Genomic DNA, 22,277 nt, shown 5'->3' on the forward strand with positions numbered 1-22,277 from the left:
CGACAGCACTGTCAACGTCGGGCGGGAGATTTCACGGACGGAGTGAAGCAAGCACCGAAAAGAACCAGCCGGTGCCCTCCGCTTTAGAAGCATACTTCCCGGTTTGGTTACACAAGCCTGTTTGCGGGTTTAGGCGCACGAGAGAACAGACGCTGTTGAGGTCGAAGTTGCGGCTACCCGCTGATCACCATGATGAGCCGTCCGCCCCACGCTGCTAATCACGGAGGAGGCTCCGCATCGTGATCTGTAAAGACTCGCTTAGGAGGTTATTAATGGAACCACAGACGTTGTTGACGGGTACCTAGCCGGCACCTGAGCGTTGCGCCTTTCAACAAGAGCTGAGCCGCATGATGAAAGAATATCGCAATGGACAGAAGAAAGAGCAAGAGGTGTACAAGCCGGTAGACCGGATGCGGCATATGCGATATGACTGTTGAGTGGGGTGCAGTACTGGGGTAAGCTGACACGCAGGCATGGTAGCGAAGGCTTCCGCGCATGAAGACGGCATACTCGGAGCGCACTACGACGAGGTACCCGATTTTCACGTAGTGTTCCAAGATGAGTTCTCGCGCAGGTGGTCGACCAGATGACAGTTCATCTCCTTTGCGAGTTTGTGATCGCGATGCAGGAGAAGTTCCGTGCGCTGGAGTTGAGATCGAAATGAGGTGTCGCTGGTAGCCTCGAGAGACCCTTCTGGACCACGAGGGTAGCGATGCAGCGTGGACTGCGTGCCCCTGGGATGTGGGCGTGTGGCTTTAGTGGTTGAGCTGAGCTGCACCTAAGGCCAGGGTGCCGTTTGTCGAGTTTCATGCGCCCCTAGTGTTCGGATCAGATTGTGCCACCGTCTGGCACTCGATAGGCTGTGCATTGCGCTCCGGGGCGACTCCCTAGGCATACGATAGCTGTTATCCACCGGCTTGCAGCATAGCTGGCTGCGACGGGGCAGTTGTTTCACCGACGCGTTGCACTGGCGCTTGCACGTCGGTGGCTCTCCCAGTCGTCGCCACAGGCGTTGGGTGCTGGATCCCACGGCGGGCAAAAGCAATGGGTTTCAGATGGGCGTCAATGGCAGCAGCCTTACCGTGCACGCCCACTGCAAACAGCTGGCTAGTGTAATTGCCGGCGCGAGGTTGTTCCTGGGCAAGATGGGCATGACGTGCGATCGATCAGAGGGAACCCGTGCTCGGACCCCCTCATTGGCCACGCTCCCTTGCTCCTTCCTTGTAGGTGCGTTTGCGGTGGCAGCCAAGGAAGGTGCGCTGCAGCTGCCTCCAAGCCTGCCTATTGCCCTCTTGTCCTGCCCGCTTTCTCTCCGCGCTCCAGCAGCGGCCCAAGATCTCCTCTTCTTGTTTCATCGCCCACTTTGTGTCTTTGAATCTCTCCCGCCGCATTCCTCCATTATTTGCTATCAGAAGAAAACGCACACCGCCCTCCCGCTGCAGATCCGGCATTACTGTCGTCAGAGGTTCTTTTTTAGCGCCCTTAAGCGAATTGCTCCGCTGCCTCATCCCATCAGCACAGGTTAGATAGCAGCCCACCCTCCCTTAAACGCGCTCCTTTCTCACAAAGTCACGTAGAATTGCACCGCACATGACAGGCAGCCTACTCCCTCCGACAATTGACAGCCTGCACCTTACCGCGCCTTCAACGACTCACTTGGCCCTCGTCACCGCAATCTTAGTCAACACCGCACCCGCCGACCGTGCTTAGTCGCCTCGACGGACCCATTTTGGATTTCTAGACGCGACTTCACGCGTCAAAGCGTCTGGAGAGACTATACAAGGCTGTTGGTGCCCTTGTAGCGGAGTCTCGCCATGGCTGCAGCGCGTCGACAACACTCCATGCAGATTTTTCAGGACCCTGTACAGCCTCACGACCACCACCAAGCAAACGCCTTTGATCCACGCGACCTCGACGCCTTCACGTCCATTACCGACGTGTCCAACAACTCAAACACCCTCCTCGCCCCTCCCGCACCCTTCACCGCCAAAGCATCGCCCCGCAAGACCCGCCAAGTCTCCAGCTCGCCTCCACCCAGCGCCCTTACCGAGAAGGGGCTCAACACGGTCAAGATACCGCCGCCGCAAGAGCAGTGGTTTCGCACCGACGCGCCCACCAAGAAGACCCAGGCTGCGCGTTCGCAGGACTCAGATCCAATGGTCGGCGAACTCCAGTACTGGCCCGGCTATCCGTCCCACATGGATAAGGAGAACGCCTACTATTCTGGCCCTGTCATGTCCGCCATGTCAGCGGCAGAGCCACCCATGAAGCAGGGAAACAAGCGACCACTGATGGACGCTGCCCCGCTACGCGACCGCACCAACATGAACATCACCAAGAAGCAGAAGTTCGTCAAGGACATCAAAATCGAAGACGTGGACGGACCGCTACCCAACCCAGAACAAATGCCCACCGTTGAGGACGACGGCAACAAGCCTTCTTACAGCTATGCGATGCTCATCGGCATGGCTATTCTAAGATCACCGAGCCGTCGGTTGACCCTCGCGCAGATCTACAAATGGATTTCCGACACATTCGCTTTCTACCGCAACTCCCAAGAGACTGGATGGCAAAATAGCATCCGCCACAACCTTAGTCTGAGCAAATCGTTTTCCAAGCAAGAACGCCCCAAGGACGACCCTGGAAAAGGCCACTACTGGGTCATTAATGCTGGATTCGAGAAGCAGTACCACAAGGTCAAGCCCGTTCGCCGACCGGCACCTCCAGAGTCCCTTGCTCCGGCATATGCTAGTGATCTCCCGCGTCCTTCCACATCCATGTCGGCTAGCTTCCCACCCATGAGTTCGACAAAGGGATTTGACTCGAGCAAATTTCCGGAAGAGGCCGAGCTACCTTCTTCCGAAGCTACCATCCCTTGCTCTGACCCTGCTGCGCATGACGGCCATGATCCTATTAGCATGCCACCGCCCCGTCAGATGCCATCTTCGCCTCCACCAGCTGACATCCACTCATCACCTCCTCCTCCTGTCTCCCGATCTCGTTCAGTGCGTGAGGACACACCGCCACGCGCTCCACACTTCGCACCCAACAGCCGTTCGGGCGGACGCCGGCGCAAGTTCAACGGTCTCGGTGACAGCGGTTACTACTCGTCCATCGAATCGTCTGCAACCAAGGGTAACCCAATGGGACCTTTACTCACTTCCGAGGCGGATCTCGATCGTCCCAACCTTAAGCGGGGACGTGCTGAAGAAGAGATTGCCCGGATACGTGGCTCCTCTTACGATTCTCCCACCAAGCCTAGGTCTCACAAGCAGTCTGCCATCTCCTCGCCGGTCCGCCAGGGTACCAAGGTTCTCGATCCTCTTACCCCTGCTATTGTCTTCAAGCGGCCTGCTCTTCCACCCGCTTCTGCATCGCCCAACACCAATCTACGCAACCATCGTAACAAGATGCGAGAACTAGTAGGCGGCTCACCAGACAAGAGCCTTGCTATGTGGGTTGACACTTCCTTCCTTGACAACAAAGCTTGGAGCCCAGCTGTATCTATCCCCAACGAAGAAAACGTCAACCTCGTCGGACATGGTTTCGAGAGTACCTTTGACATCTTTGGAGACTTTGGCTACAACGAGAGCCCCCTCAAGCGTTCAGCCAAGCGCCCCCGCCTCGAACGTGCCGTCACCACAAGCGGTGTTCTCGCCGACATTACTGGCGCCAAGGGGAACATGACCAACTCACCTACTCCCAACTGGAAGATGTCATCGTCTTTCCTCAACATCCCAGACCTCTCGCCTGCCAAGAAGATGTCGCCCATCAAGGCTCCCGTGCTGAAGTCTAATGCATCTACCCCTCTGTCCGAGTTTGCTCTTCCCCAGCCGAAGAAAGAGAACGCACACACCGGTCTCACGCCTCCTCAATCCTTCCACGTTCCCTCAAAGCCGCAACAGCCACAGCAGGATGACGAGGACATCTTCCATCTGTTGCACAGTGACGAGTCTGAACCAGGTATTGACCTGCTTCAAGGCTTTGAGAAGATTGGAGCAAGGACCTTGGCCGTCGCCCCCAACGGATCGCCACAGAAGAAGTCTGCGAGACCAAGCTTGGCTCGTAGTTCTACTACTCGATTCTAAATCGACTACCACCCCGCCATCATAACTGGCTTGTGGCTCAACCTTACTTTTGTACGCCACCCCTGGATCTTATCATCTGGATCTGGATACCTCATTCTTCGCCATTCTCGATACCCCTCATCTTGCGACTACATCTTTTAGCTCTTACCTCCTGGCCTTCCATATCACGGTGCCCAAGATCATCACTTCGACTCCTCCTACTTTGGATTATCCATTGGATAACTCCGCCTCACGATGTAACGACCAACGATACCCACGATAGCAACGGCTGGCCCTCCTACTCTTAACGTCTAATTCGACATATCTTCTTATTGGGCGCGGCGTTGTAAGGCCACGCGGACGTACATATTGCCCCTGTCACTGTCTCTACTACGGTGTTCTGGGTTCCTGTTTCTTTGAGCGATGCAAGCGTAATGATCTATTGAGGCGGCTACTGGACTCGAACAGAGATGGTCATTTTTACATGGCATAATTATGATATCGACGAGAATGAGAACATGCCTGAACGCAGCGGATTCCATAGTATTTCTTGCTCAGCAAATAAAACATGTTACTTGATTCTAAACAATGTGCCTGCCTACTCCCATCACAGTTCATGAGCTGCTTAGCTTGGTACCGGTTACAAACATGCGCTTTCGTCAATCTGATGTTCATTCGTATATTTCTGACCAGTCTGCCTCCAATAACAGAACTCATACACCATATCACGATACGTGGACTGCCCATACACACTAGTACTTCGCGTCGAGATAATTTTCCGTGACCTTTGCTTTTCCCATCCCCTCTTCTCCTAACCCCCTCCCAACGGAAGGCCATTCGTCCCAACAATGCCCCTCTTCCCGCAAAAAGGAACTCTACTTCCCCTCTCTATGCAGCAAGAATAGCGTACCCTCGGTCCATCGGTGTACCGTTCACCTACCCAAAGTCCGGAACACTAGCCACGATCGTCAATGCACCTGCATACGCAACGCAGCTCTCTAGTCTGTACTTGCCCCACAAACGGACCACGCAGCTAGACCCTAGGGCACGTATGTCGGCAGTCTCGGTAGGTCAGAGCGATGGCGTTCCATGGAACGGTATACAGTCGCTTACCCGATCGACAGCGGTAAACAATACTAAATGTGCATGGCGAGGCGGGGCGGACATGCGTGCATGCATGGTCGCCATGTAGGCGTAGTATGTACATGTATTCGCACATACATACCCGTAGCGTCCCACGGCAATGTTGAAGTAATCAGAGTTGCGAAAAGAAGTAACGCCGCATAGCAACGTGGTCTGCGCTTCTACACGACTTCGTACGCATATACGTACGTGCTTCACTGTGAACCTTGGGATATCTATCTCCTTTGAGGGGAGCCGGATGTACGCATAGGGCAACTCTCGCAGGAAATACTATTTCGAGTCTTATCGCGCATACTTTACCTCCTTTAGACTCGCGCACAATGGGTTGATCCGGAAAAGGTAGTGGCTTGAGCATGTGCAAAAAACATACTAACTACTAATCCGCCGGTTAAAGGTTTATCGTGTGGAGAGCAGACGGGATCCGGAGTAGCCTTTTGCCTGTGGTCGTATGTGGCAGTTTTTGGAATTCCGGCTTTTGTATTGGCAGAGGGAAGTTCACAGGGTTGTGATGTGATCCGCAGAAGTCTTGGGCATAGGCAACTACAATACGGAGCATGATGCATGCACACTCCATCTGCAGTAATAGATGAATCGCTCGATAAAATTTCATATGTACCTCTCCTCATGTCCGGTAATCACCGTTGATAGTAACATACTCGTGACTAAAATCACATGTCCAGAAGACAGCCTCCTCGCCTTCCTTGTCACTCAACCTAACCTTGATCTCCAAATCCTCAGCCTCTAGAATCTTGGCTGCCCTGTTCTCATCAACTTGCTCCGGCTCGCCCTTGACAAGTAGCTTCAACTCCTCACTGCCGTCCGTGGGGACAAAGCTAACGCTCGTCTCTTCGGGAACAACGGAGTCGACGCCTTCGGCGTAACCCGTCGCGCACAAGATACGGCCCCAGTTTGCGTCCTTTCCGTACAGGGCTGTCTTGACGAGCGGTGAGCGCGCAATGGTCGAGGCTACGGTGTGAGCATCCTTGTACGACGCGGCATTTGTCACCTTGATGGTGACAAATTTCGTCGCACCTTCGCCGTCTCTGACGACCAGTTTCGCCAGGTCAATCGAGAAGTCTGTGAGGACTTTTTGGAAAGCGGCAAAGTCTTTGGAATCGGCCGAGGTAATGGGCTGTCCACCGGCGGCACCGTTGGCTAGGATAGCAACTGTGTCGTTGGTGGACGTGTCACCATCGATGGAAATGCTGTTGAAGGATTTTCCTATCGCGGCGACAAGTGCTTGACGAAGCAGGTAAGGGGCGACGGGGGCGTCTGTGCAGATTATGCCTAGAAGCGTGGCCATGTTGGGATGGATCATGCCTGCGCCCTTAGTCATACCCGCAATGTGGTATTCTTGTTGAGTGCTAGGTAACGAAAATGTCTTTGATACGAGCTTGGGGAATGTGTCGGTTGTACAGATTGCACGTGCGGTGCCTAGCCAGTGTTCGTGCGTGTCTCCGAGATTGTAGTATGCAGTGGGTATCTTGGAGGTAATCTTGTCAATGGGCAGGCGCTGTCCGATGACACCTGTACTCATGACAATGCTCCGGCTTCCTTTCAGGTCGTCTTGCCCGTTCTTGTCTTGTATGAAGCACTTGTCGGTTTCTTGGCCCATGGATATAGCATCCTCAATACCTCCACGTCCCGTTACTGCGTTCGCGCATCCTGAATTGACTACGACAGCCCGGATTCCCTCGCCCTTCCTCTTCTTCAGCATGTCCCTGCTGACAGTGACTGGAGCAGCTTGGAACTTGTTCGTTGTGAAGACGGCCGCTCCCGCGCATGGTGTGTCGGATGCGATGAGAGCAAGATCGTCGAAGCGGGTGTTGGACGCCTTGACACCAACATGCGCACTTCCAGCCTTGAATCCGAGCGGGTATGTGCCTGAAGTCGGAACATACTTCTTCTTGGCAGGTGGGATCACGCCGTCGCCCGGTGCAGCGTATGTTCGTATTTGCGAGGTGAAGATACGGTTTGTGCGGGCGAGGAATCGCGGATTGGGTCGTGTGAGGGGCATTTTGGGATACGTGATGAGCAATCGATTGCACTGTGTGACGATGTTAGCTATATTGACACTTGAGTCGTTGTTTGCGACTACTGCGATAACACAGGAACTCTCGCGGCAGCAGCGGTCGAGGGAGCCCAATGCTGGGACCATACATACCTGATGATCTTTTTGTATCCCTTGTATTGTCTGACTCACTCAATTGACGTCCTGCGCCCAATGAGTCTTGCGATGGAAGCTGCCCAAAAAGTTGGAGGACGCGCTTTCCCGCCGTTATCGCTGCCCGCCGATCTCCACGCGAGCCACGTTGAGTCAAAACCCCTGCGCGTCTAGAGCAGCAACGCGCCCAGCGTCGACCCCATCAAATAACACACGAGGATCGCGTACCGCGTCATCACAACCCGCTCCTTCTGCACCAGGTACGGCGCGACAATGAAGAAGATGGCTGCTGTGGGCAGGCTGGCTGGAATTGACATGCGCAGGCCGCGCGCGAGCTGGGCCAACAGGGCGTAGTAGCGGCTGTCCAGAGCCACGGGCACGAGGCTGTCGCCGCTGTAAAGTACCAGGAATTGGAAGACCGTCAACAAAAGTGTCGATACCAGCAATGCGTACTCGATGCCTTCGCGACGGCGCTGTTCCATGTTCCTGACATAGGCGTCAAGAGTGCGTTCGACGACAGGGAGTAGCGGCGACTTCTCAGAAGTAAAGGACATCATGATTGTGGATTTTTGGATTTGACGAGTATGAGCTTCTGGATTACGAGGCCTTCTACTTGTTATATGCCAGCCATGCGCTCGGGCGGTACATTCTTTGTTCGATACCAATGTTGGTAGTCTTGGAACGCGCCTTGTGAAACAAGCGGACCCCAGTTGTTTGACATGGCATCTTGGCCTCACTCTCGGCTTCGGTCTTGTTGCGGCAGCCTTGCTCCCTTAAAATTGAGGATGACGAATGGGGAGAGTGTCAGGGCAACCCACTCTTTGCAGGCTGTGGCCATCAGCGTTGGCAAGGCATCGCTTGCTGAGAACCTAATATGTGAGCAGTCCCTCGTGCGTATCAGCATGTGTGGCGTAGCGTAAACTACGCCTTCACAAGGTTCCGCTATGTTTGATCTTTCCAAAATAGCTACTAACATCAGATGTGATGTCTTGGCCAGAAAGCGGCTGTTTCGCCAACATTGCGTCACTACCTAGGTACCGAGGTGATCGTTCACCGAAATCGACAAGTCGTCATGTTCCGTTGAAACAGCATGTGTCTGTCCCGGCTACTCATCGCGTCTCAAGATAATCTGCCCTAGCAGCCTTGCCCATCGATATCACAAGTCCGTGGAAGGTAATATTGAGGATGGGGATACTGAAAGCAGTCATGGCGTTTTACGTCGGCGGGTTTCATATAGGTAGGTAGCTTTCCCAAGGGTACAGTAAGACAAATCTTAGAGCGATACTCATAAGAGTACATAACCTGAACGCTGCTGCACATGATACTCGTCATTTCTGATTTGCGCCGTGAACACAGTATCGCAGAAGTTGATTTTCTGCCACAGTGCGACGATCCCTTCTCATTATATCACAGCTGTGGAATGCTGCTTGCATCTAGATGTGTGACCGGTCGAAAGTATGGTTGCTTATCGCATTTCAGACTCCACCCTCGATGAGCAGCAGCTCTTTATGGCGTCTGGAACTCATGGTTCCGCAATACCTAGATATGAAAGAGAGGGCCCAAGGGTGCGATTACTACAAGGGCGGCCGAAGGGAGGAACACTAACCGTGAGTAGCCTGCTAGAGCAACATCTCGCTATCGCGTAGGTTGGTTCTGGAAGTCGGTGAGGGTCCTGGGCTCCGTTTCCCAAAAAGACTGGCACTTTCCACGCCGTGTAGGCGCACATATATCAGCTCTCTATCTTTGTGCATGCAGGTGCGGCGAGAAACGTGGGGAAAGCTCGGGGATCATCTGTGTTGAGTTTCAGCCAGCAAAAAAAAAACCACGAGGAGATGTTCTCCGGCTGTTCGTATGCAAAAATCGACGGACAAAAGACTGTCGAGTATATATGGGCGTTCGAGAAGCCATGCTCAGTAGCCTAAGGTTGTGAGAGGTAGGCTGCAAGGACAAACAAGGAGACGCTAGAAACAGCGCAAGTGCATTACGCTAGCCATTCCAAGATCCCAACCATCGGTGTTGAACTGTTAGACCTTCCGACTTCTTCAAATATGTGGCAATTTGATATCTATCAACGTGTTAGTCGTGCTGATCTCATCTTTGCGATTGTCTGAGCAAATGAGAGATGAACGGGATGATGGCATTTGTTCGTTTGGGTTTAGACGTTCGCATGTGCTGAGGGGAGTCGGTACTTCACGAGAATCTATGCGCGCAAAAGAAAGACTTCCAAGGTTGTCATGTTCATGCGGATGCAAGTGTTATCGTATGGATGTATTGATCCTGCCTGTACCAAGAGCTGTAAAATGCAGGTGTGAGCCCCTCTTGTGTACTTACCGGTATAGTAAGGAACGACGCAGCAGTCATTGGCTTCACCATGTAGCAGTTGCATGCGAATTCAGTGCCGTACGACTATGGTCGGGATAAATTGCGTCTCATCATAGACCACCGGGGGACCAAGCGGAACGCGCAAATCGATAATCATCCCGTGGTCAGTGTGGTGATTGTCTTCGAAAGCACGGTAGGCGGTGCTTGACCGTGCTTCCATTGTATTCTACAAAGGCACCTTTATCTGCTTGGTTTCAGGTTTGCGTTCGACATGCGATGATAGAGACACCTCGTCGGCATCACTAATTCACTCACTAAAAAAAGATATTGGACATAGCATGGCCATTTCTTCTACCTTCGTTCTTTACCATACCTAGAAACATTTCTTTACTTCGTTTTATCCAACACACATCGACACCCAGCATGAGTCCTATCATTAATATACCCCATGTATGGGCACGCGCAAATACAGCAAATCCAGTAATGTCAAATCTCGAACTCAACACTCTAAGCACAAGGCCCACGCGCCCTTCAGCGCAGTCAGCGTCGTTACCAAGAGCACTCGTCGTAGACTCGTCAACACCACCACCGCCGCCGCCGCCGCCAGCGGTCCCATCAGCCATGAAAAACGAAACACCGTCTGCACACTCAATAGCACGAGGGGGACCAGGAATGACTGTCGGGACAAAGATTGGCCTTGGAATGATACCCGTCATGATCGCCTTCTGTGCGATATGTATCTACACCGCATTCTGGTGGCGCAGACGAAAAGCGCGGAAAGCGAGGCAAACTCTGCAAACACCTCCTCCGGCCCCAGAGAAAGACTACATGATACGTTTGCCGTCATTAGACAGCACCCGAAGAGGAAGCAAGATTTTCAACATGTCCGCATTCAGCACTCATGTCTCTGACGGCCGGCACAGAGAAGCCCAGGTTCTCGGTCAAAGCAGAGAGTACATTCGAATGGTGAATCAAGACCAAGAGGATGATGGCGCGACACCAAAGACACCCGCGCGCAGCATATCGGAGAAGGGTCGCTCCGGTCGAGACTCGCCAATTGATGGGGCTAGCCCATTCCGACTAACACACAGCGAATTGGCCAGGAGGAGTTTGGGATCTGAAATATCAGAACTATGGCCCTCTCCACCACCGACAGCTTGGGTTCGGCGGCAGGGCATTTTGGATTCCCTACCGGAATCGCGATTTGGTCGGGATATGAGCCGGAGATCATCACAACGTAGTACCAATTCCAATTACAAGCGGATGAGCGACGCAAGCTCGGCCTTCTGAGTTGCTGGAGAGGCGTTTTGGTTAATGGGTTGCGGGCAGGCGGATATCAAACATAGACTGGGTCTTCCCTTACGACTGGACGACTTGCGTAATGGTTCAAGTATACCCACAGGTTGCAGGCGTCCAGGTTGGGGACACCATCATTCACTCACTTTTCTCTGTATACAAGTTAACATTTGAATTATTATGTTCTGGTCAATAGACACACCCTATGCTTTTGTTGTGACCGTGTTCTCAAACTCATCTTAGCGGCCCATTCGGTATGAGCAGCCAACTTCAGCATCTCGTGGCAGTCTACCTGCTGACTGCACTTGGTTCTGTCGTGCGCGCTTGATTGCGCTTCTTCGCATCCTCCCTGGCAGTATCCGTAGAGTGTAGACAGCGTCTATCCCTATTAATCAGAGTATGGGTCTGTCCTCGCAGTTTCTCGTTGTCATACTGCTCAGTCGCTAGAGGCGCACCCTCTGCAGCCGCAGTTTACGCATTGGATCTCCTGGTTCTCTTTGAGCTGATCCCTGGGGACACGGCAAATGCAGGTCGAGCGGAAGTTTGTCTCCTTGGTCTGGATGCAGCGCGTGCAGCATAGCTACTCACGAGTTAGTTTCATTCGAGCTAGGAGGTTGCCTGTGTGGAATGGACTTACCTTCTCATAGCCTTGCTTCTTCCACTTGGCGATCAACATGGCATCTGCATAGCCGTTCTTAAGCAAATAGTCGTAGAGCTGCTTGCTGATGGCCTCCTTCTCGTAGTATAGGTCGTAGATGTAGCGCGAGCGTTGGTGGGTGATTTGGAAGATGGGCCACGTCATTTCGTACTTCTTCTTGCCCTCGTGCGACGCGTTCTCGGCGTCCTTCATCTTGTTCTGGAATTCTAGGAGGGTGTCCTCGATGTCATCGAAGCCCTCCGGCGGGGCCTTGCGCGAAGCGCGTGCGGTACGGACTGGAGGCATGGCTGAGCTGGTTGTGGTAGGCCGAAGTCTGCGAATTTGGCGCGAGGTAAAATATCGATTATGGCGACAGATGCGGTCGAGCTTGGAGTATGCTGTAAAGATGTTGAGGGTATTTGTGGATTCAAGAGAGAAGCCTTCGATAACTTTGCGACTGCGCCGGGAGTAAAATCCGCGCTAACGCCAGGTCTTGGCATTCCACTCCCGCGAGCCGCATCGTCACTCCAGCTCCGGCTTCAAGACGACTGGAAGCTCCCCAACACCGCCAACATGGTCATCAACCCCACCTACCTCGCTCAGCGCACGCGCTCCTGTTAGTCGAACACGCTCACGGAACATTGGGAGAATGGAAAGGCTAACGCGGGCACAGCGGTCAACTGGACTGATGCGAAGAAGAGGGTCATTCACAGCTACCGGGACTGGCTCCGGTCGGTACGTTAACTCCCGGAGATTACAAGTCTTTTGAAAGGAATTTGGGGTCTGGATACAGCATGTGTACGGAAAGAGCTGGAATGTGGGAGGGAAAGCGTGGGATGCGGAGAAGCGGGCAACAGGACCTGGAACCTGGGCTGACAATAACTCTACAGGCTCCCGAAATCCAGACCATGTACTCGCTGAACATGCCCGTATCTACGCTTCGAACGAAAATGCGGCAGGAATTCGAGCGGCATCGATACGTGAATCAACTCAAAACGGTAGATGTACTGCTGTTCAACAGTCATCAGGAGTTCCAGGTACACCACGGACCAACACGCTTTGATAGTGGGGAAGGTACTGATAATCGTACAGGAAACACTCAACTTCTGGAAACAATTGTCACACGTTCTCAAATACTTCCGCGCGGAAGAGGATCCCAAGGCCCGGCTACCAAGCAACTTCATCAACGGCTTCTTGGAGGTACGCTCACTCTTTGCGTTAATACTCTCGCGGAATCATATGCTAATGCGCATGTATAGGGTCGCAACTGATTTGTCCATTACTACCAAAGTCTGGGGACAATCAAGAACAAAATTCGGTGTATATAGCTGAAGACAATACCATTTTCCTTTCCTTTCGCCAGTTGACCATGCTATCCTTGAACGCCAGCAATGCAATACTCTCGTAACTATAGGCGCGTTACGGACCTACTCTTCCATCTTGTTCACAAAGTCATCGCGTGCAATTGTGAACTTCTGCTCGACGACATCACACATGGCCATGAGGTCTTCAAGGCCCTTCTCCAGCACGGTGTATACGCTGACACCATCTAGTGAAGTGTTAGCCGTGGAATCAATTTAGCCGCGCATGCGTGACCTACCGTATGTCTGGATGCGCAAGTTCATCTTGGCTTCTGAAGGATGCGGAATGGAGTAACCACAGAACTCGACATCGGGGCTATGGAGCCATTAGCTGTTTACTCATCTATGCGCTGAGAGTTTTGGCTTACTTCTTGTGGATGATGTATCTCAGCGCGTTGCCTAGCGTGTGGTCCTCGCCATCAAATTGGAAAGATGCTGCCGTCTCCGTCGCACCGGATAGCTAAGACAAATTAGATACGTGTTTCTCTCTATCATTCAAATCGTACGTACGACTCTGATCCTGTCGCGATCGATCGCCGGATCAATCTCCTCGTTGTTCTCGGAGGTAGGATCCAAGATTGGGACCTGCGTGGGTTCTTCTGTTGCGCCTGGCATTTTGGCCTTGTTCCTTGCTCTTAACTTAATGAATAGCGGATGTCGGTCGAGAGATAATGCGTTTATGTGACTGCGTCTGAATGACGATTCTGTGTTCGAGACGTGACTTTGCGATATCAAAATTTTGGGGCGGACTTTGGTTCGGCGATTCGTTGGTTGGCCAGACTTTTCCAGCCCTATATTGCTTGGCGCCATGACGTGGGGCGTGGGGAAGCCCCTCTGCATCCGCTTCAACTTTTTGTCTCTCGACTTTGCCATCCACCATTGACTGCTTTACCAGCTCCCAACACCCCCGAAGCCAGCCGAGGTCAATCTTACGCACACGACCGCCACCATGCCGCGCGCCTGCTGCCTCAACCGCGATACGAACGAGACGAAGATCCAGGTCTCGATAAACATCGATGGCGGCGACCTCTCACCCTACGAGCACAGCGACTTCTGGGCGGCCTACGACAAGAAGAGTCTCAATGGCGATGGCGAGAAGGTAGACAAGGATCACGCTACCCAGAAGTCGACATCCCAGGAGATCTCCGTCGACACCGGCATCGGCTTCCTCGACCACATGATCCACGCCATGGCCAAGCACGCTGGCTGGAGTCTGCGCATACGGTGCAAGGGCGACCTGCACATTGACGACCACCACACGAGCGAGGATACCTTCTTGGCGCTAGGCACCGCCTTCAAGAATGCGCTACAGGGAAGCACGGGTCTGGCACGCTTCGGACACGCATACGCACCGCTCGACGAGGCACTGTCACGCGCTGTCATCGACCTATCGAACAGGCCATACAGCATCATCGAGCTGGGTCTTAAGCGGGAGAAGATTGGCGATCTGAGCTGCGAGATGATCCCGCACTGCCTCCAAAGCTTTGCGCAGGCGTCGGGCACCACCCTCCATGTTGACTGCATACGCGGTGACAACGATCACCACAGGGCAGAGAGTGCCTTCAAGGCGCTTGCGGTCGCTATCAGGCACGCGACAACAGTGGTGAAGCAGTGGGAGGGTGAGGTTAGGAGTACAAAGGGCGTGCTGTATTGAAATTAGGCAGGCCATGAAAGAAATTTGTCAGCGTAACCCTGGAACCATGCCGTGAAGCCACACAAGCTATTACCAACTGTACAAAAGAGCTGTAATTGCCGCCATGTCCATCTATCCGTGTACTAATACGTACATCATTGGGTTGGTGAGTCATTACCCGACTGAACCTATCATCACCGTGCTCTACAGTCCCTATGCTACAGCCACGTATCGACGCTGCAAGATTCTGGAACTGGGGGTTCAGATTCCACTCCCCAGCTCTTGTAGGCGAAGGTGCTGTGAAGACTGTGAAGTTTGATACTTATCGTATAGCGTATAGCATGCACATGCACACCGACTTGACGCTCGGCAGTATCTTTATACCGTACTGTATCTGCTACAACCTGTGCTGCATCATGAAAGCTTTTACAGTCCGTACATGTATTGAGAAGGCCACAACTACATTCGAAAAGTTGGACTATCAGTAACCCAGTTGTTACGCCAAACATTGTCTCCTTATCCTCACTGAAGTTCATTCAAGAGCGAAGCCAGTCTTGATTTCTGCCATTCGAAATCATGCGTCATGCTGTCGAGAAACCTCTATCGCGCTCCCTATTATGGTAGCTTAAAGGTTGCGAAAGCCTTGTCTATACAAGACCACTGCAACCTGTTCATGCCAGGGTACTGATGGTAGCCAGTCCGATACCCATGTTTTCACACTGTCTGGACACTCCAACCCTGTGAGTAGATAGAATAAAACCGCCGCAGCGCTAAGTTGGAAAGTCACAGTTACACCATCTGGTGCTTCCTGTTGATAGCCTGTTCCAGTACATGTGAATGAAGGAATGACTCGATTATCCTTCTTAGTGCGCCCGTCCGAAGCATAGCAAAGCCAATCCCAAGTAACATGTATATCGGGTCCATACTGAACGAGCAGAGCTATTATATGTTGGTATTCAGCTTGATACGGGTAAGGATTGAAGAGATGCCAAAGGAGCAAGTTCTCCAAAAAGCACCTCCATGGGGTTGTGCCTTGGAAAGGTTCATTCAGATCAGCGCCATGCTCGAGTAGCACTCTCAACACTTGAACACGTTGATGAACTGATGACGGGTTCGTCGAAAAACTCCAGAGTAGAGACACTAGCAGAGGTGGCCAGGCTTTTGTTCTGTCCGTGGCCAGGTCCGGATTCTGCCGCAACATAAGCGACACATACTTGGATGCGGAATAGGCGATGGCCACGGCGAAAATGTCGGGATTAAACTCTTTAGAGACAAATCCCATGATGATAGCCTTGAGATTCATCTCCTGTGTGAGTGGCAAATTAAGGAAATCGTCAAGTTTGGACCAGTGTGCTTTCATCTGCTCTTCCTCTGTCTGTTCCACAATTGGCACTAAATATTGCAGTAAAGTGCAGAGCTTGTGTTTCACATCCATTGGACCTTGCTTCCCGAAGTGAATGCCGATATCTTGAATCGAACCAAGCGTCCATGCGATAGATGCCTCTGCCTTGAGAGCGGCGATCGATGCTTGGGCACAAAGCTCAGGCATTTCGAATGCCATACCGGCTTCGGTCATGATCTGGTGTCTCATATCATTTCTGTCAAGGAGTTCTGCCATAGATCTGTGTGCTAGTCTGACACGTTCGTGGCTCAGCTTTGACATCTCGATCTCGTGCTGGGATCCATGGAACGCATCGCTCGCAAAGCACTGTCGGCATTCTAACAGTCCTCTACTGCGCGCGTTGAATCTTTTACGAACTGTGGCCGCAAATAATACCATGTCTTCACCTTTCATGAACTGTTGAAGGCTTGGGGCGTTTAATATCTGTTTGCGACTTTCATCGTCCAAGTAATGGTGTGTAAGAAGTTCGTCCCGGCCGGGCATTGTACATAGTAAGAGTGAGCGAGCGGTGTTTCTGCGATACTCAGGCTCAATAGTTGACAGTATGTGCATGTACATTTCATCCAGTTCGCGGGGAAGACGCATCAGCCGCCCTTGGAGGTCAGAAACACGGTCCGCGTTAGCCAACCCGTTGAGCAAAGAATTGCATGCGAGGTAGACCCAAAGGAAGACTCCTTCCGCAGCGGAGGTGATATTGGCAATGAGAGTTGCATAGCCAGAATCCTGTGATACGAGTTGCGCAAACGCAGGGTGTTCGCTCAGCGTGTCTTCGGTATATGTTTTGATGTCCTCTGAGGTCAAGTCGTGTATGGGTATGCAGAAGTCTCTATCCTTTCCCAAATGTATCTCAAACTCATTTAGGGGTCGACTAGCCACGCAAAGCTTTGCTGAAGGACTTGCCTGCATAGCGCGAAGCAGACGTAGTAAGTCTTGTACATCTGGCGCCGAATTTTTACGTATCTCTGCACGGTCGTCAAATTCGTCGAGGCCATCGATGATGAACAACATAAATATGTTGAAGCTAGGCGCCAAGTTGAAAAGATTCTGGCAGCCGTTCCACAAGACGTCCTGTGGAAATTGAAAATCTGTCCCGGCGTGCGTCCACTCGCGTCGTGGAAAGACTTTCGGGATGAGCTGAGGGCATTCCTTAAGAGCCTGGTAGAGTATTGATTGCAACAATCCCCTGAATGACCGTTGCAGAATCGTTCCTTGTCTCCAGAGGTAACAGTCGATGACGAGCAATGAGCGCGATCCCAGCCAGGATTGACAATGCAATCTCAGATCCGGGTGAGTAGCAATGAACTGACCGATGCGAGGATATGAAGTTAGTGTACGAACCGGACATTCGATATGTTCAAGAACTTACCTTAATCAAAGTACTTTTCCCCGCACCAGGTTTTCCGTACACCCAGAACACGTTTCTGTTAGCATCGTCCAGCCGTAACCAGTTCTTGAACTTGTTTTTGTGAACAGATCCAAACAGGTCTCCAGCCCCATCGAAGATCCAACTAAACGTGTCTTTATGCGCTCGCTTTACTTGATCGGCTCTACTCCTGAGTTCTGAGGAATAGAGTGCGTGTAGACATTGCCTATTCGCCTGGGAATCTTGTTGATCTTTGAGCCATCGCTGTAACTCTACCACGAGCTCTGCTGTAGTGTTCGCGGTGTTCGAGTTGTTTTCAGTTACTTTGCGAACCCTACTCAGGTGCTGCTCGATGATCTTCATGTCATGGTCGATGGAGAAATTGTGTGACGCTATCTTATCGCCAAGGTGGTCCACATTGCGATCTATGTTCGGGATGTGGGTCATGATAATGTGCGCCTTGAGCTCTTCTGATAGTCGGTCAACCTTCGCCTGAGACTCGTACAGCTGGCGCTGCTTGCGCCGTGCTTTGAATGCTGCAGCCGAGGCATGAAGGAAGGTACGGGGACCCTTCAGTCGAAGCGAATCCAAGAGAGCTATGTGCTCGTTTATAGCGACCTCGCTTTGAACAGCGAGACTCTGGATAATATCGCCGTTGTGATTTTGCTGCAGGTCCGCAACATCTCGACGTAGGATCTCCACGGCTGTACGTAGATCTTCGTGGTCTTTCGGTAAGCCGCTGCGAGAAGTTTGGATCTCCTTTGCGGTTGCGATGATCTTTCGAGAGAGTTCGGCAATTTGTATAACATTACATGCCAAAGAGAAGGCAGCCACACCCTCCATGGAGAAGCGATAGTAAAATCTTGTTCAGAGATCGTGAGAACAATGGAGTTGTTTTGTGAATGTGCCGGTGTCTGCCAGGAATGTCCCACTGGAATGATAGATGTACTCTTGCTACTCACATGACAGCTGATCAGCGGTTGAGATTGTGGCTGCGGCACAGCATGAGGGGTCGGCACATCAAGCGTTATGATACGGCAACAATCCTTGCAAGCTGCATTGTCGTCCGGCCTGCCACATAATATAGATAGGTTCGTATTTCCTGACCTGTACCGCTACGCAATTTACTGTTAGCTTCGTGGTTCCTGGTCGTATTGTGGTGAGATCAGAGATGCTGATAACTTGATGTACCCTCTTATTCGAGTATCGCATCAATCAATACGAGCTGCTTGATTGACGGGACTGGGGTACTTCATTGGATAGCGACACCGAGATACTACCGATTGGTACTTCTGAATGAAATCCTCGGAATGATGTTTGTTTAGGCCTCTATCCCTCACAAATCTGTACGCGGATCCAGCAAGAGAGTCGAACCCCTTCTTCGAATTTGATGCATATCCACAGTCAAATTGGGAAGTAAGTGGCAGCATGAAGTTGCGCAAACGTAGCAAGATAATTTGACCAGCGTCCATCGGTTTCCCATGGCGAAAGCGGGACCACAGAAAGATGAGGTCCATTTATTGGTGCATGTGCTGCGCGTCGCAGCATCAATCGTGCATGCGGGGAGACGTGTTACTGGCGGTGTCATCATACACGCGACTTCTCCAAATGCGTTAACGCCTAGTGTCTGCAGAAGGCGCGCTGTGTGTCCATGCGGCTTCGAAAGTGGAGATAGGAGAAAAGGGGACGCTGCGATGCGACGCGCCTCGAGGTTGCAGGCAGGACTATGTGGAAGGACCAGTCGGCCTGCGCTAGCCCGAATGAGACCCGGAATAGAAGCCGCGTCAAACGAACACGGTATCTCCAATGCTTCTGAGGAAGTTTACCCTTATAACCACCTGGTATGGGGTTTAAAGACTCCATATCGAGAGTTCGTACTTCGACATAGACTCTCGCGCGCGTGGTGTCGGAAGTGAAGACGGTAGAAAGGTTATCAAGGCTTAGAGAACCGTGGCTGGTCCGTTTAACGATCAGCCTGAGCTTCTGGTCACGGATGGAACGATACTCAAAAAGCTGATGTTGTACTTTCATTGTGCTCAAGGATATCTTTAGTGGCTCAATGACGCCTGCAATGCAATAATACCTGTGTGAATCCAGGCTAATGTACAGAATAATAATGCTCAAAACCTGGAATAAATGTATGAGATGGGTGTGATCGAATTCTGGAGCGGGAGACACATACCTTATCTCATAATTACCCGCTCTTGTCATGTAGCGCACCCACTTTACACTGCTGTAGTTGCTCTTCTCAAACACCTTCAGGTATCGCACAAGTAGCCCCGAACTCGTGAACATCAACAACGAGAAGCTCAGATTGAGCGGTGGTCGGGACCACGCCTTCTGGTTGGTCATGCTGGTCAGGCTGGCCTCGGCACTCAGCACAAACTCGCTTTGCCCTGTGAATCTCGGTATCTTCCAGACGATGTTGTTGTGCTCCGGCTCGTACTTGGCTTTGCCTTGTGATGTCCGCTCGGTGATGCGCGCCGTGTTGAGGGGTGTTGGTATCCGCACGACAACGTTTGTCGCGAAAAGCTTGGAGCCATAGTTGGCGCGAATGGCGATGCTGTATTCGACCTTGGTTTTGCCAACCTCGTTGACAATGGCATGCACCTTGAAAGGCAGGTTTACGTTCTCGGTCGCTCGGTAGCGCATCAGCTCGAACTCGCCGTCGGGCGGAACAAAGGATATTATCCTGTCCGCATCGAACTTGCCCAGCTTCACGCACTGGTGGAATTGGCAGTCTTCCAACGTCACACTTCCCGCTGCTGCCCTTGTAGCCTTCGCGCCTGCCTTATTTCCAGATGGTTGTTGTAGATGATCTTCGCCCAGCGTTAGTCGGTCGTTGAGACCGAACTTGCACTCGGGTGTGCCCGAGAGATATGCGCGCATTATGATCTGTCCGTTCACGTCGGCTCGCAGTACTGTCCCCGTCGCGGACATGAGCAGGTTGACGTCTTCGATAACATCGACGAAGGCTTCGTTCTTGCGGTACTTGATATCGGCCCGCCGCCAGGAAAGGGCACCAGTTGCTTGCATTGTGATCTTCGAGGAGTCCTCCTGTGATATTGTCAGCTGTTGTTGCTCTGGTCGCGCTCGATGTGACGTACCATTGCCCTTTCCGACTTGACACCTTCAGTTGTAATGTACATCTTCAACGTGTCTGTCTCTGTATTCTGTGGGTATCCAAAATCCAGAATCTCGTCCAGTAGCTCATAGACCAGTACGAAGTTGTTCTTTACGGCCTCCTCGTCGAACTTGCCGAAGTAAGCCTTTCCTAATCCCACCAAGCGGTACAGAAACTCAAATACGAGCGCAGCATTGGCATTGCTCTTGGTCACGGCGACCAGGTATATGTTCTCGTGTTTGACATGGCTAAAGGTGGTGGAGCCAAGGGTGAGGATGGGCGAGCGTACTTGGGCGTTGGAGATGACCTGAATGCGGAAGACATCGGCAAGTCGCGGGCGGCAGTCGTTGCGGAAGGCGCGAAAGATGAGGTTCTCACCCTTTTGGTTGAAGATGAGAATTCCAGAGAGCATGGCAGCGACGTGGAAGGGGACAGCGGTTGTCGGCAGGGAATTGGCTGGCTTCGGCGTGTTGATGCTCGGAGCTCCACCCACCACGCCGCCGCGGGATTGAGCTTGGACCATCTCGCTTGTCGCAATTAGGGGTCTCAGGGACGGCTTGCATCCTCGTCGTAATCAGGGCACGCCATCCAAGTATCAATCGAAGTAGCGATACAAGAGCTTCAGCAGTCTCTCATCCGGAGTGCTACGATCAACTCTGCCTGTATTCGATGGCTAGTGAAATATCTCAAACACACGCTCGCAGAGACAGGCCCTCCCTAGCTATCGAGAGCTGCATTCACTCACATCGGTACGAATTGAGTACGACATAGACTGTGGATTCTTAAGGGACCGAGTCCATCAAAGGCTGCTGTGGGAATGACTTTTCACCTTCTTCAGACTGGATTCTACACCGTTTGCTTAACCATCAGTATTACCAGACCATGGCTTGAGCGTCGGAAGTTTCTGCGGATCCAGCTTTGCCATCAAAGCAGTGTACTCCTCCGCAGTAAAGCTTCTCTTTATCTCCTCCATCCGCATACCAATTTCATGACGCTGGTGGTATAGGGTTGCGTATTCTTCCTCCAACGTGGTAAACTGATTAGACGCAGGTGTACTAGGGAACTCGCCTCGAGGCTCTGGCGTCTCTTCTGTCGATATACCTGACATTGGACTACTGCGTCGTCATTATATCTTCCGAGCAAATTTTCTCAGAATGTTACTTACCGCATACTTGACTCTTGAGGTAATTCGACGGTAGTCGACACCAGACGTGGCGACTTCGACATGTTCTCCGGTCGATTCGGCTTTCGAGACCTGATTTGGTGTTCGAATTGACCTCCTGAACTTGGCTGAGGGGGAAAGGAAGCTCTAGAATCTTGCCCATACGGCTGTGTTGTAGGGAAAGGCGTTGCACCGTAGGCACCAGGCTCAGGAGCTTGGCCATACCCAGAATACGCTGGACCTGATGTGATTTGAGGACTACCAAAGAATGAATTTGAATGGGGATGTGGGGGGCGGTCATCCGGTATCGTAGGACATTGAGGTTCCTTACGCCGTGGATCTTGGACAAAGTTAGGACGGTCTCGACTGTTTCGTAGGGACTCCCCCTCACTTTTGCCGCGCCCGGTCATGTTTTCGTTATACTTTTCCACCTTGGGGTTGTGCGTTCTGGGGATGAGCGGCTGCGAACTGTCGCTTTCAGGGGTACAGGGCGCCGCAGTGGTAGAGCTCGCACGGGTCTACTTTCGGACGGCTTTCACTGCCTTGACTTGCGTCTTTGAACAAACGAGATCATTACAGGCGGCACGCAATACTTCCTCCATT

The 22,277-nt window shown here is 52.1% G+C and overlaps 9 protein-coding genes across 9 annotated transcripts; 3 read left to right on the forward strand and 6 right to left on the reverse strand.

Moving 5' to 3' along the window:
- Window positions 1-1,814: 1,814 nt before the first annotated feature.
- On the forward strand, window positions 1,815-4,088 carry J4E88_006438 (uncharacterized protein; the record flags this gene model as incomplete). Its single annotated transcript, XM_049400063.1, has 1 exon — window positions 1,815-4,088. One exon carries the CDS (start codon window positions 1,815-1,817, stop codon window positions 4,086-4,088), a length of 2,274 nt encoding a protein of 757 aa, XP_049254374.1.
- Window positions 4,089-5,832: 1,744 nt separating this feature from the next.
- On the reverse strand, window positions 5,833-7,227 carry J4E88_006439 (uncharacterized protein; the record flags this gene model as incomplete). The annotated part of the gene is made up of 1 exon (XM_049400064.1): window positions 5,833-7,227. The coding sequence occupies one exon, from the start codon at window positions 7,225-7,227 to the stop codon at window positions 5,833-5,835; it is 1,395 nt and encodes a 464-aa protein (XP_049254375.1).
- Window positions 7,228-7,544: 317 nt separating this feature from the next.
- Window positions 7,545-7,931, reverse strand: J4E88_006440 (uncharacterized protein; the record flags this gene model as incomplete). The annotated part of the gene is made up of 1 exon (XM_049400065.1): window positions 7,545-7,931. One exon carries the CDS (start codon window positions 7,929-7,931, stop codon window positions 7,545-7,547), a length of 387 nt encoding a protein of 128 aa, XP_049254376.1.
- A 3,497-nt stretch (window positions 7,932-11,428) lies between these two features.
- CWF14 (G10 protein) lies at window positions 11,429-11,935 on the reverse strand (the record flags this gene model as incomplete). Its single annotated transcript, XM_049400066.1, has 2 exons — window positions 11,429-11,572; window positions 11,630-11,935. 2 exons carry the CDS (start codon window positions 11,933-11,935, stop codon window positions 11,429-11,431), a joined length of 450 nt encoding a protein of 149 aa, XP_049254377.1.
- A 267-nt stretch (window positions 11,936-12,202) lies between these two features.
- J4E88_006442 (uncharacterized protein) lies at window positions 12,203-13,037 on the forward strand (the record flags this gene model as incomplete). Its single annotated transcript, XM_049400067.1, has 5 exons — window positions 12,203-12,245; window positions 12,303-12,364; window positions 12,520-12,666; window positions 12,722-12,829; window positions 12,993-13,037. 5 exons carry the CDS (start codon window positions 12,203-12,205, stop codon window positions 13,035-13,037), a joined length of 405 nt encoding a protein of 134 aa, XP_049254378.1.
- A 19-nt stretch (window positions 13,038-13,056) lies between these two features.
- On the reverse strand, window positions 13,057-13,605 carry RPC19 (RNA polymerase subunit AC19; the record flags this gene model as incomplete). The annotated part of the gene is made up of 4 exons (XM_049400068.1): window positions 13,057-13,178; window positions 13,230-13,306; window positions 13,359-13,450; window positions 13,501-13,605. 4 exons carry the CDS (start codon window positions 13,603-13,605, stop codon window positions 13,057-13,059), a joined length of 396 nt encoding a protein of 131 aa, XP_049254379.1.
- A 334-nt stretch (window positions 13,606-13,939) lies between these two features.
- PTH3 (Imidazoleglycerol-phosphate dehydratase) lies at window positions 13,940-14,644 on the forward strand (the record flags this gene model as incomplete). Its single annotated transcript, XM_049400069.1, has 1 exon — window positions 13,940-14,644. One exon carries the CDS (start codon window positions 13,940-13,942, stop codon window positions 14,642-14,644), a length of 705 nt encoding a protein of 234 aa, XP_049254380.1.
- A 768-nt stretch (window positions 14,645-15,412) lies between these two features.
- J4E88_006445 (uncharacterized protein) lies at window positions 15,413-18,231 on the reverse strand (the record flags this gene model as incomplete). The annotated part of the gene is made up of 4 exons (XM_049400070.1): window positions 15,413-15,431; window positions 15,832-16,331; window positions 16,686-17,093; window positions 17,392-18,231. The coding sequence occupies 4 exons, from the start codon at window positions 18,229-18,231 to the stop codon at window positions 15,413-15,415; spliced, it is 1,767 nt and encodes a 588-aa protein (XP_049254381.1).
- A 1,277-nt stretch (window positions 18,232-19,508) lies between these two features.
- Window positions 19,509-21,075, reverse strand: J4E88_006446 (uncharacterized protein; the record flags this gene model as incomplete). The annotated part of the gene is made up of 4 exons (XM_049400071.1): window positions 19,509-19,515; window positions 19,571-20,445; window positions 20,496-21,035; window positions 21,067-21,075. The coding sequence occupies 4 exons, from the start codon at window positions 21,073-21,075 to the stop codon at window positions 19,509-19,511; spliced, it is 1,431 nt and encodes a 476-aa protein (XP_049254382.1).
- Between the last annotated feature and the right edge of the window lie 1,202 nt (window positions 21,076-22,277).

Source organism: Alternaria novae-zelandiae (assembly GCF_023758075.1).
Source record: "Alternaria novae-zelandiae strain BMP 2774 chromosome Unknown scaffold_12, whole genome shotgun sequence".
Classification (NCBI taxonomy): Eukaryota; Fungi; Ascomycota; class Dothideomycetes; order Pleosporales; family Pleosporaceae; genus Alternaria; species Alternaria novae-zelandiae.